At 35.0% G+C, this 12,780-nt stretch overlaps 1 protein-coding gene across 1 annotated transcript in view; it reads left to right on the top strand.

The window, feature by feature from the left end:
• The window catches only part of LOC128995471 (ras-specific guanine nucleotide-releasing factor RalGPS2-like), a 35,240-nt gene extending 28,910 nt beyond the window's left edge, over positions 1-6,330 (top strand). The window contains exons 10-17 of the mRNA XM_054420490.1: positions 712-777; positions 3,180-3,393; positions 3,617-3,813; positions 4,056-4,154; positions 4,202-4,355; positions 4,746-4,870; positions 5,223-5,344; positions 6,009-6,330. Of these exons, the coding sequence (XP_054276465.1) occupies positions 712-777; positions 3,180-3,393; positions 3,617-3,813; positions 4,056-4,154; positions 4,202-4,355; positions 4,746-4,870; positions 5,223-5,344; positions 6,009-6,127 (1,096 nt within the window). The 3' untranslated portion in view covers positions 6,128-6,330. The remainder of the gene's footprint in view (positions 1-711; positions 778-3,179; positions 3,394-3,616; positions 3,814-4,055; positions 4,155-4,201; positions 4,356-4,745; positions 4,871-5,222; positions 5,345-6,008) is intronic.
• Positions 6,331-12,780: the final 6,450 nt, after the last annotated feature.

The following is a 12,780-nucleotide window of genomic DNA, read 5'->3' as shown; positions in this document are numbered from 1 at the left end:
TATATTCTTATTATGGTTCTTTTATAAAATTTGATCAAATTGAACAACTTGAATCTTAAAATACAAACATTTATGGAAGATTTTATGAACCTTGAAGAGGCATATCTCTCAATGTGTTAGGCCTATAATTACCGTTTTGGTCTTAAATTGTGAGTAATTTAATGCAGTTTCAAAGTAATTATGGTTGTTTTAATGAAAAATAACGATAAAGTTATGCTTTAGGGTTAACGTTAGCCAAACTTAAAAAAAATGCAAAATTTGGTAATTTTAGCCGTTGTTTGCGGAGTCATATCTTGAAAACTATTAGGCCTGTAATAACCATTTTGGTCTTATATGATAGGTAATTTAATATACTTTAAAAAAGATTATGGTTGTTCTTGATGAAAAAGTGATGCTTCAGGGTCAAAATCGGACAAACGTAAAAATAGTGCGTAATTCTGTCGATTTTTAAGCTTTTTGGAGGTGATCCGGAAGGTCGCCGAGGTCGAAAATTTGGATTTAGCAACTCGGTACTATTACAAACAACATAAAAAAAAGAAACCTACTACCCCATTTCATGCAAGGTAAAATGCGTTTGGTTACTGGATTATTGGACATAACGGAAGAATAGTGTTAGTTATTGTCAGTGAGAAATATCCTTTGATTGTAGCCTACTTCTTAAACAAATACACCCATTTATACACCCTCCTCTAATACTATTGAGGGTTTTAGATTTCGTAGTACAAGTCTTCCAAGAAATTTTCATAAGCCAGTATTTCCAGCATCTGCTGCCAATGGGTAAGTTAGGTTTGCAATGGGGCACTAAAAAAGTTGCATGCAGCATATGAGAACGTTTGCCACCTATTTCATCGATGAATGCCATATTTGTTTGTTGATCTTTTGTGTTTAAGTTGATTTATTTTAATTGTCATTGAATATTTGTGCATGTCGATGGAAAGTATTTCACAAGAACAATTGTGTAGCCTTTTGTTAAAAATATGATTTCATTTTTAAATTTTATAACAAGTATTTTTATTAATTTTGCTATGATACAAAACCAATTTTAAGCATGTAAAGTTTTGGATTTGTTTAAGCCATTTTTGTAACAATCGCTGCTTTGCATTTAAAACAGGAACAAGTTATATTTGCAATAAAAGTGTTTATAAAAACTGTGTTTTAATTTCTCTCTTGGTTCTCATTGCAACCTAACTTTTTTTAAAGGGATTTAACGCCGCTAAATTAACTACTTTTCAAATATTACCGAGTCACTGTTCACTATTTGCAAGAACTTAGTTGTGTTTCACATCAAGAGCTATGGATCCCTGATATTTTTGGGTCAAATCGGGTCAACATTTGGCCTCAGGTATCGGTTTGGGTAGGTAATTATTTTTCAGCCGAGCTCTAGTTGGATAATTTAAGTTTGAGGTGTACAAGCAGCTTGATTTTCAAGGCAAGCTCTTATATATTTTTGTGATCGCAGAAAGCACCTGTGAAGATGCACAATTGAAAATTGAGGACATTGCTCCTATGTTCACGGTTTTGATGTAACCACGGAAGAGGTTCATGATTTTTCTGTGACCTTAGGCCTATATGATTCTATTAATTTCACCGTGAACATAGATGACTTTCACAATTTGGCCGTGACCTCGGAAGATGTTCTCGATTTGGCTGTGACTTTAGAAGACGATCCTCATTTCGCCATGACCGCAGAAGAGAAGATATTCTTAGTTTCACTATGACCGCTGAAGCTCTTTGTCTATTAAATGAGTTTCCAAACAGCTGATGATCCCAGTGTTTCAAAACAATTTGTATTTTCCCATTTTACTACTATAGTTTACAATTTTAAGTATATTTCTCCTGACCTCTCAAACTTGGAATGAACAGTTTTTAATGTAGGATGCGTATATTCAATTATCATCAAACTCATTTTATCTTTAAACAAATTAGTGGAAAATGACAGTTTTTGTTTATATTTTTGTAGTTAAATTGATTCTTACATTTTTTTGTGTACTGTATTTGTAGAAAAGTATTTTTATTTTTTATGCATGGAAATTCTGAGCTAAAATTTTAAAAGGATTTACAATGGTTGCAACAGTGTACATAATGTCCATTAATGTGCAACACCCTCTAGTGTTCTGACCACAAGGATTTTTTTCTCAATCAGCCAGTTTACTATTTGTTGTAAATAAATAGATAAAAACGTCTTTATTGATCCAGCAATTCTCAGTTGTTACGTAATATTATCCAGAACAAATTAATAAACAACAACAACAGACCTTAGTTAAATTATTTGATTTTCAAAATAAAATAATACAAAGCATATGCTTTGAGGCCAGATTGTAGGTTGTTATATTGCTTTGGACCGAAGTACAAGAAGTAGAATTTTTATTTTGTGAAATCAGGTAAATCAGGACTACATTTTTAACAAAAAAACTACCTGTATAATATTTGCTTGAAACATTTTGTTAGTAGTTAGTCAGCTACATGCACACCACTATTATTATTTTAAATCAATAAGTTATGATGTACTGTTGTAGTGGTCTACTTTGTCATTCTGTACATCTCATGCCTTGTCAGTACTCACACTTAAAATCTGTTGTCTGTTGTAGTGTTTTTGCCAAGCCTTGTCACTCAAGCCCACTCAACTTGCTGGACGACTCTGTGATAGTGGAGGGGGTGGGGGAGGATTAGGTCCACTCAGTCATTTTGTGCATCTCATGCCTAGTCAGTGCTAACACTGTGTTGTCTGTTGTAGTGTTTTTGCCAAGCCTTGTCACTCAAGCCCACGCAACTTGCTGGACGTCTCTGTGATAGAGGAGGGGGTGGGGGAGGATTAGGTCCACTCAGTCATTTTGTGCATCTCATGCCTAGTCAGTGCTAACACTGTGTTGTCTGTTGTAGTGTTTTTGCCAAGCCTTGTCACTCAAGCCCACGCAACTTGCTGGACAATTCTGTGATAGAGGAGGGGGGTGGGGGAGGATTAGGTCTACACGGTCACTCTGTACATCTCATGCCTAGTCAGTGCTAATGCTAACACTGTGTTGTCTGTTGTGGTGTTTTTGCCAAGCCTTGTCACTCAAGCCCACGCAACTTGCTGGACGTCTCTGTGATAGAGGAGGGGGTGGGGGAGGATTAGGTCTATTCAGGCACTCTGTACATCTCATGCCTAGTCAGTGCTAACACTGTGTTGTCTGTTGTAGTGTTTTTGCCAAGCCTTGTCACTCAAGCCCACGCAACTTGCTGGACGACTCTGTGATAGAGGAGGGGGGTGGGGGAGGATTAGGTCTATACAGTCATTCTGTACACCTCATGCCTAGTCAGTGCTACCACTCTGTTGTCTGTTGTAGTGTTTTTGCCAAGCCTTGTCACTCAAGCCCACGCAACTTGGTGGAAAACTCTGTGATAGAGGAGGGGGTGGGGGAGGATTAGGTCTATACAGTCACTCTGTACATCTCATGCCTAGTCAGTGCTACACTCTGTTGTCTGTTGTAGTGTTTTTGCCAAGCCTTGTCACTCAAGCCCACGCAACTTGGTGGAAAACTCTGTGATAGAGGAGGGGGTGGGGGAGGATTAGGTCTATACAGTCACTCTGTACACCTCATGCCTAGTCAGTGCTACACTGTGTTGTCTGTTGTAGTGTTTTTGCCAAGCCTTGTCACTCAAGCCCACGCAACTTGGTGGAAAACTCTGTGATAGAGGAGGGGGTGGGGGAGGATTAGGTCTATACAGTCACTCTGTACATCTCATGCCTAGTCAGTGCTACACTCTGTTGTCTGTTGTAGTGTTTTTGCCAAGCCTTGTCACTCAAGCCCACGCAACTTGCTGGACGACTCTGTGATAGAGGAGGGGGGTGGGGGAGGATTAGGTCTATACAGTCATTCTGTACATCTCATGCCTAGTCAGTGCTAACACTCTGTTGTCTGTTGTAGTGTTTTTGCCAAGCCTTGTCACTCAAGCCCACGCAACTTGCTGGACGATTCTGTGATAGAGGAGGGGGGTGGGGGAGGATTATATTTATACAGTCATTCTGTACATCTCATGTCTAGTCAGTGCTAACACTCTGTTGTCTGTTGTAGTGTTTTTGCCAAGCCTTGTCACTCAAGCCCACGCAACTTGCTGGACGATTCTGTGATAGAGGAGGGGGTGGGGGAGGATTATATTTATACAGTCATTCTGTACATCTCATGTCTAGTCAGTGCTAACACTCTGTTGTCTGTTGTAGTGTTTTTGCCAAGCCTTGTCACTCAAGCCCACGCAACTTGCTGGACGACTCTGTGATAGAAGAGGGGGGTGGGGGAGGATTAGGTCTACTCAGTCATTCTGTACATCTCATGCCTAGTCTACCCGACGATACTCAGGAGTGTGTCACACTTCAGGTACAGTTATTGATTTTTTCTGTAGGATAAAAATAGAACTAGTTCTATGGGACTTTTGAATGCTGATTACACGCTTTTCCACTTTTTTGTCGTATCATTTTTAATTTTTGAGCAAAATTATTGTTAAAAAACTATATCTTTAACAATAATTTGAAATTGAATATTTTAATTTTTTTTTTAGATAAGGCTAATGTAAGGTAATGTTTCCCAATAGTAAGGAACATAATTTATTGCAATTAATCCACAAAAACATTTTTAGAACTTTTTGGAATATATCTCTTTCTTTAACAATGTATAAATTTTATAACTTTGATAAATATTCTTCTTGTATTCTTCTTTAGATAAATATTGTTTATGCAGCAAACATAACCTAACTTAAGAATTGTGCAGGGTTGCCTGAGACGTAAGACTCTGATGAAGGAAGGGCGTAAGCCTACTGTGTCCCCATGGCAGAGGTACTGGGTTCAGCTATGGGCGACTGCTCTTGTCTTCTACTTGCCAAAGACTTTCAAAGGGTAAGGACCTGTGTAAAAGAATTGTAGTGATGGTCAAATACATCAAATTTATAATTTTTACCTATCATTCTACAAATAAAAATAACAAGGGAACCCACAAGCTTCTTCCACTTCCATCACAATCAATAAAATCAATGGCTGATGAAGTGGCTTGCCACCAAACAGGCTTCCAAAGTGGTGCTTCCACGGTGGCCTAGTGTGCAAAGGCCCTATTGGTAGTAGTACAGCTGTCTATAAGACCTGTACTGCTTGGTAAACATGGAGTGGAGTATAGTATCTAATGTTTGTGCTTCCTCCTTTACACTCAAACTATTGTAATATTATACTAATCGACATTCCTGGTTGGTCACAGATGTGAAAGAACTGACTTCAAGCGAGACCCTTGCAAGATGACTCCACTGACCGGGTGTCTGGTGACTCTGGGCCACAATCCGGTCCACTCCGACGTGTTCCTCATCCGGGACCCTCACAGAAGTAAGTATACTATATCTATATATATCTATATACTCAAAAGTCATGTTAGATGAAGAAATGCCAGGAAAAGGATGTAGGCATATAGGCACAATGATCAATCTTTAAATTTTTTGTTAGGAGAGAAGCTTACCTGTAAGGGGAAAAGTCGAATCTGGCTCATGAAACACTAACATTTATACTATACCACATAGAATATTTTACTGTCACCAATTTCTACCAAGGAAGGTTTTGAATCCTGAACAATGGACCTAAAGACCAACTTCCCAACTCAAACCTTACTTAGTTTAAAATGTTTTAAAATTGGATTACATTTTTTGTGTATTAGTTATAATATTTGTGTTCTGTTTCTTGTGTGTTTGGTTATCCAAAAGTTAAACCAAATACAACCTGTAAATATTTAATTTTTTATTTTGTTTTTTGTTTTTAAAGAACATAACTATTAAAAACCACATAAAAGTGATCCAGAACATACACTTTAACTCGCGACAAAGTATTTACAGCAATTACTATTTTCTGGCTATTTATTATTTCTCATGCAAATCTCCTAGAATGGCCTGTAATATGGTTATGTATTGTTAATTTATTTCAGAAAACTGAGTATAACCCTTTACGTTTCTTAGATAAAAAGTTTTTTGCTAATTGTGACTGAATTTTGCTTTTTCAGGCAATATGTACAAATTCAAAGCGATCAGTGAAGAAGATGCCTTAATCTGGTACAACTCATTGCAACAAATGCTCACAGAAAACAACACTACCTCTACTAATCTCATATCCTTCGATTGATTTGTACAGTTCCTATTTTAGTCCCTTAAGCTTTAGCTGTAATCTCCTTATCTTTTTATGTAGATATTTTGTTAGCTTGCCGTAAGACGATCTCACAGCAGTGTTTTTATGTTTACATTCTGGTCATACACTTTGTGATTTATTTTTATAGTCAATTTGTTGATTTATTTCATTTATGTTGGTGACTACCAAATTCAATAAAATAAGCAAAAACATTATAGTGGCGATTTTTTTATGTGCCCTACCTACCAAATCTCATCATTTTTCATGGAACTGTTTTTAAAAACTGTCAGGTTGTGGGTTTTCTCTGGGAGCTATGGGTGTAAATGAAGAAACTTTTGACTCTGACATAGTTGCTCTGATATAGGTTAAGGGTCTGACGGGAATTTTTGTAATGGATAGAATTTAGTTACGAAGGACCTGCAAGAATTGAATTAAGGTTGGATCGTGGAAGTAGTTAAGTAAGTAGTAAATATATTTCAGCATAGTGGCTAAGGTTAGCGGAGTGACACCACAGGAGTGCTGGAGATCGAGATCAGGAACAAAAGATGAAAAGGCATGGACATACCTGACGGGAGTAATAGCTGAACCATGGGAGACACCAACGTGAAGGGGAGCAACAGAATAAGTAAACAACTGCAAATTAATTTGCTATTATGAAATTAGTTTTATACTAATTCTAAAATGTCCCACAAGTTAGAGAAGTAAAATATTATTAATTATCACTAATGTACTCAGTTCCGAATATAACTTACTAATCTCAATCAGTGTTAGTGGTTATCTCTTTGCTCCATTTCTGCCAGCCTAACAGTGTTGTAAACAAAAATAATGACAATGATACAAATATGTCAGCAGTTTCAAAACCAAAATGTTTAATTTCAAAAGTTATGAGATTTGTCACATCACTAATGGTACTTGATCTATTTACATTTCTACCATGCCTTAAGTGTTTCACCTATAGTCTATTTTTTTATGCTAAAAAGTAAATTTAAATTTACTGTATTTACACATTACGTTTTTGCACAGACAGTTTGGTACTTATTTTGGCTATTAAAAAAGAGACTAAGGAGCTTAGGAATTACTTCAACAGATTAAACATAAGTTTCAATATTCACTTGTTTAAAACGTTACGAGAATGTACGATGATTGATTTAGCAAGACTCAATACCATACAGCATGCTACATTACATGCTGATATTTACTGCCAAGCAATATATGCTTGTAGTGAAGCCACAACAAGCACCGGGCACAAACGTACGAGTTGAAACACGTTTATTGGAAAATGTTAGTGCTGTTACATTTTAAATTAAACCAATAACTTTTGTTTTGTTAACACTTTCAGTGATGAATATTTTTACACACGTGAAATAAAGACATCTAAAATTAAGACGGTATACAGGGTGGGGAAAAAGTATCAGGACAGTTAAATATTTCAAAACAAATATAAAGCAACCAAATTATGAAAAAAAATTTAGTGGTCATATAAAAATGTTAAAACATTCAGTAATGTTACCTTCTCAGAGAGATCAGAATAAAATCTAAAATATAAAAAAACTTTGATATTATGTCATCTAAGATAGGAAGGCCTACAACGTACAACAATTTCTAACCATCCAAAGAGTATAAGGAGAGGCTAAAATAATGTGACAGTTGTTTTGTTTGAGCTTTTTCCATTCAATCTTTTGGAAATTTTGAGACGTTATATCCTGCATCGACGGAATTTTTTAAAATAGCTCTAACTTATGATTTTCAATCATAAAATTATATTTCTTGCATTATGTCAATAGGATTGCTTTCATTTTTTGAAAAGTTGAAATGTATTTATGGGAAATAAGCATTTTAAAAAATAATGAAAAAGATATACACAAATTTAATAAAACTTAACTAAATATTTGTAAACACTCAAGCAAAAATGTACAACAAACAAGTATTAAATGTCAACATTTAAAACCATTGTGGTATCAATCAATAAATCATTTGAAATTTAAAATAAAATCATCACCAATTTAAATATTTTTTTAAATTTCATGAGGCTTTTTGCAGCTATGCATCATCAGACACATCACAAAACTTAATAAATAATACCCCGTCGCAGCAAACCTGCAGACTTACCGAATTTCCATTTGCCTGTGGATTTACACTAAAATGTTTCCTTAAAAATATCACATTTGTTCCCTATTTAAACAGAATTAGTTTAACGAGTACTTAGGTTTGCTGCAACAGGGAGGGTAAAAAAGTTTTTTTTTTATGTAAAATGTTAAAAGGTACTGTAGTTTAGTAAGAAATTAATGTATTTTCCAAATTTTATCAAAATATGTTCATAAACAAGCAAACTACAACAGTTGACTTATTCTCCATAAGAATAACATGGGAATTTTAAAATTACAATTTTTCTGAATTTTATCCGTAACAATTAGGCGCATAATAACGCTTCAATATACTAAATTATTTGTTTTTTTAAGCTCTACAAAATGGTTTAGAGAGAAATTGTGAAATTTTGTGTTTTTAGGGTCAAAAATGGGGAAAACCTATTTTTACCCCATAAAACCCCCCATAAACCCCCGTTCCCATAGTCCGATCATGCTGGTTCGCGAACTCATTCAAGTTTATCCCTTACACCTTCAAACCAAATTTTATCAAAATCGGACAAAAATTACTCAAGTTATCGTGTGGATGGACACACACACACATATATATATATATATAAAACTCTATATCTAATATATAAAATTCTCGTGTCACAGTGTTTGTCTGCAAACTCCTCCGGAACGACTTCACCGATCGTTATGAAATTTGGTGTGTAAATTCTGAAGGTATGCGAATAGAAAGTAAACTATTTCCCGTTTCGAAATTCTTAAAAGGGCTCCGCCCCAGTGGCTCTGGAGTTTCCCATGTTAACCTTATGAGAAATGGAATTAATGAATCTTAACAGCTGTTTCAATTAAACAAGTTGGTTCTGTTCTATGATGTTCAATAGCATTAAAGTTACAAGGATTACCAACAGGGTGCAGCACTATTATTTCTTTTACATTTATGACAACAGCTAATTTGCAACCAAAAGGTGAGTGAGCGTAGCGAACGAACTTCAACCTGGAGGCGAGTTAGCGTAGCGAACGAGCTAACCTGAAGGCAAGTGAGCGCAGCGAACGAGCTCCAACCTAAAGGTGAGTGAGCGTAGCGAACGAGCTCCAACCCAAAGGTGAGTGAGCGTAGCGAACGAACTTCAACCAGGACGTGATTGAGCGATGCGAACGAGATCATCTTGAAAATTAAACTTAACGGTACTTTCTTTCCATCGGTCTGTCTTAGGGGAAACCTATAACTTTGGCGATACGAAGTTCGTCGGGTCAGCTAGTATAGATATATAAAAATTTGAACGAATGGTGTTTTTGGCCTCTGGGGACATCAAAATGAAAAAGTAAATCGGTCCCGGGCCTAGGTCTTACCATGAGACCTACGGTAATAGCTACTTCCCTATAGGGAAATTCGCTAATAACTTGATTAATGAAATAAAATAGTTTGTAGAGCATAAATTGTATGAAACACATCTTCCCTAACAAAAAAGATAAGGTGTATGCTAATTGGGAAAAACACTTTCCCTAACAACATTCTCTTGCTTCACTATCAGTTACTCCAAGACCTTGGTTACCTCATAAATAAACTTTCTTTCCCAACTCTTCCTCAATTGACCAAGTAGGCCTAGTGTACACCAGTGATTTAAAACTCTTGCATTTGTCATCTGTTCATCAAAGTCATTAATATTATTTTATTAAGATTAAAGATTTTTTATTAATAGGTACTTTATATTATGTAATCAATAATTTTGTTTTGATATTTTATTTTTTGTAATATAGTTATTTCTGTTAAAAGTATAGTGATAAATATTAGTCTAATTATCAAATTAGACTGGAGTGAAAACTTTGTTATCCTTCAGGCATGATTTAATTTAGAAAGAAGTCAGTAAATGTACTTGAATAGTTTAATTATTTTTATAAATAAAAATATATTGTCTTCACATTCCAAGGTGGTAAGCCATTTAGGTATTGAAAGGCAAGTGGTTATAATCTAGCTTTCAAATCTGAAGTTTACTGGTTTGATCCTGAGCACCCAGAAGTTGGTTGATCAAGAAACTACTCGGCATTGGGCAATCAAATCAGAAGCTGTCTAACAAAAGGTCTAGAGAGTAATAAGACCAGGCTTAAACCATTCCCTTACGAAAACCGTAACGAAATTCCAAAAGGCGAAGAAAAAGTACAAATACAAAAACTATTGAAAACAAAATGAAGACTGGGAGGTTAAGGGCAATGGTTGACTGTGGTTTACTCAGTGATTAAACTACATGATGGATCGTCTGTTCACAATTTCAAACTCCAGTAACTTGATTCCATCTATCCACCTCAGTGTCAAAGTTTTTCTACCCACTACTGTATAAACACTATATGAGTCCGTTAGCATGATAACTCGAGCAAAAACCATCCGATTTAGATTAAATTTGGTACAAACGTGTAAACCTACATTCATTTGACAGAGTTTGCGAACCAGCATGATTGGACTATGAAAAGGGGGTTTTATGTGGTAAGAATTGTTTTTTTCTTATTTTTACCATCAAAACATAATTTTTTTTTATTTCTCACTAAATCATTTTTAAGAGCTTAAAAACAAATAATAGTGTACTTGAAGGGTTTTTGTGTAGTTATTGATTGACAAGAAAATCCAAAAAGTTTTAAATTTTAAATTCCCATGTTATTCTTAGGGAGAATAAGTTAACTGTTTGTAGTTTGCGTGATTATGGATATATGTTGATCAAAATTGGCACATTTATTTATTTTGTACTAAGCTATTAATATTTTATTAAAAACACTACTACCCTCCCTGTAGCAGCAAACCTAGGTACTTGTTAAACCTAACGTTATTTAAATAGATTTAAGTGAGAATCAAATCGGGCAAATGGAAATTCACTTAGTCTGCAGGTTTGCTTCGGTGGGAGTATTAATTTGTGTGTTACCGAATTGTGTATTAATCTGAATTTTTGTAACCGAAATAGATTGAAATATGCTGTTTGTGGTATTGATTGTTAACAAAGAATGGTTAATAACAGGTATTTAAAATTTTGAATTGGTGAAATGGATGCTTTTTCACCCAATCAAATTTTTAAATACCTGCCAATTTGGCTAGGGGTGACATATCGACTTCGTGTTTGCACCATTGCTTATGTCTTGTAAAATCCTCCAAAATGAGGCGTCACTCAATAGGGGTGGTTATTTGAACAAAATAAGTCACCCCTACCCCCTACCCTGTTAAGGAGGTTTTAAAATATGTTTGATGTAAAAAATTGTGGAACCTTTGTTAATGCCACAAACAGAATATTTCCATCTTTTTCGGTTTAAAATCACAGATTTGTTTCCATATTTGTGAAATTGGTGCTTTTTCACATAAATAAAATGTTGGAATACCTGCCATTTTGGCTAGGGTAAGATATCCACCTCGGGTTTGTGTCATTGTGTTTCTTTTGATAAACCCTTCGAAATGAGGGGTCACTCAATAGGGGTTGCCATTTGAAAAAATAAGTCACCCCCTACCCTGTTAGGGGGGTTAAAAAATACTTTTTATGTAAAAAATTGTGGATCTTTTGTTAACAATCAATGCCATAAACAGAATATTTCTATCTATTTCGGTTTAAAAAATACAGATTTGTTTCAATAATACAGGTTTTAATTTACACACTGTATAAGATTCCATAACCATCTGTTGGAGGCCAAGAGAATAATTAGCCGTGTAATGCACAAGCTATAATTACGCTAGCATATGCCAAATTAAATGTTGAATTGAATACATTTTGGGTGGATTCTTTATCAGTATCTATCTAGTATTCCAAATTCGTAATTATTTATCGGGAATGTGTTATGGCAAGATCTAGTCAATACCCAACACTTACTAAAATTAATAAATGTCAAATAGCAAAATGATAAATATGTTTATACCAATTTAAATTCAAAAATTGTTAAAAAAAACAAGATAATCTTTTAGGCCCATCTCCAAATATTTCTAGAAATTTTATAAAAAAAATTGCATTAGCCCAATAGTTTTCAGTCGTGTGTCAAAATAATTATTCAATTTTGGCGTTTCAAGGTCGAATGAAACATCCATTGTGTCACTTGTCAAATTGTCACTAGAGCAGCAAGTTGAAACAGCTGGCGCTATGACGCAAATAGATAAGAGACGGTAGTCGATAATGCGACATTGATGTATCGATATTTTGCACCGACCGAACAATTGCATCGGTACTTCAATACAACAACAACCGACATTGTAAAGCAAATTCGTATTGTTGTAAGATGTAGATGTAATTAATTACTGTTTGATTGTTGGGTTCTAAGTGCGTGATGTAACACAATTTTTTCTAAATAAACCTTTTAGATTAAAAAGAAGCTTATGCAAATGTAGCAAAATATTTATTCTATTGCATTGGGGATAAAACATGTCTTTCAAGACTAGACCTAACAAACTTCTCAACTTCGCCACAAACGCTTTTCGCTTTATAAGATCTATACAAATTTACTGACCTATGAAGCAAACCTATCTTATTTTGTGGTATAGAGAAAAGAACAATTTATTGACAAGCCCACAGATTTAACAGTAATTAGGCATTAGTA

The sequence above is a fragment of the Macrosteles quadrilineatus genome, unplaced genomic scaffold (assembly GCF_028750875.1).
Source record: "Macrosteles quadrilineatus isolate MER2022 unplaced genomic scaffold, UCM_ALF_1.0 Scaffold_5__1_contigs__length_97177068, whole genome shotgun sequence".
NCBI classification, from domain to species: Eukaryota; Metazoa; Arthropoda; class Insecta; order Hemiptera; family Cicadellidae; genus Macrosteles; species Macrosteles quadrilineatus.
The sequence above is the reverse complement of the archived record's forward strand: the minus strand, read 5'-3'. Positions and strand labels throughout refer to the sequence as shown.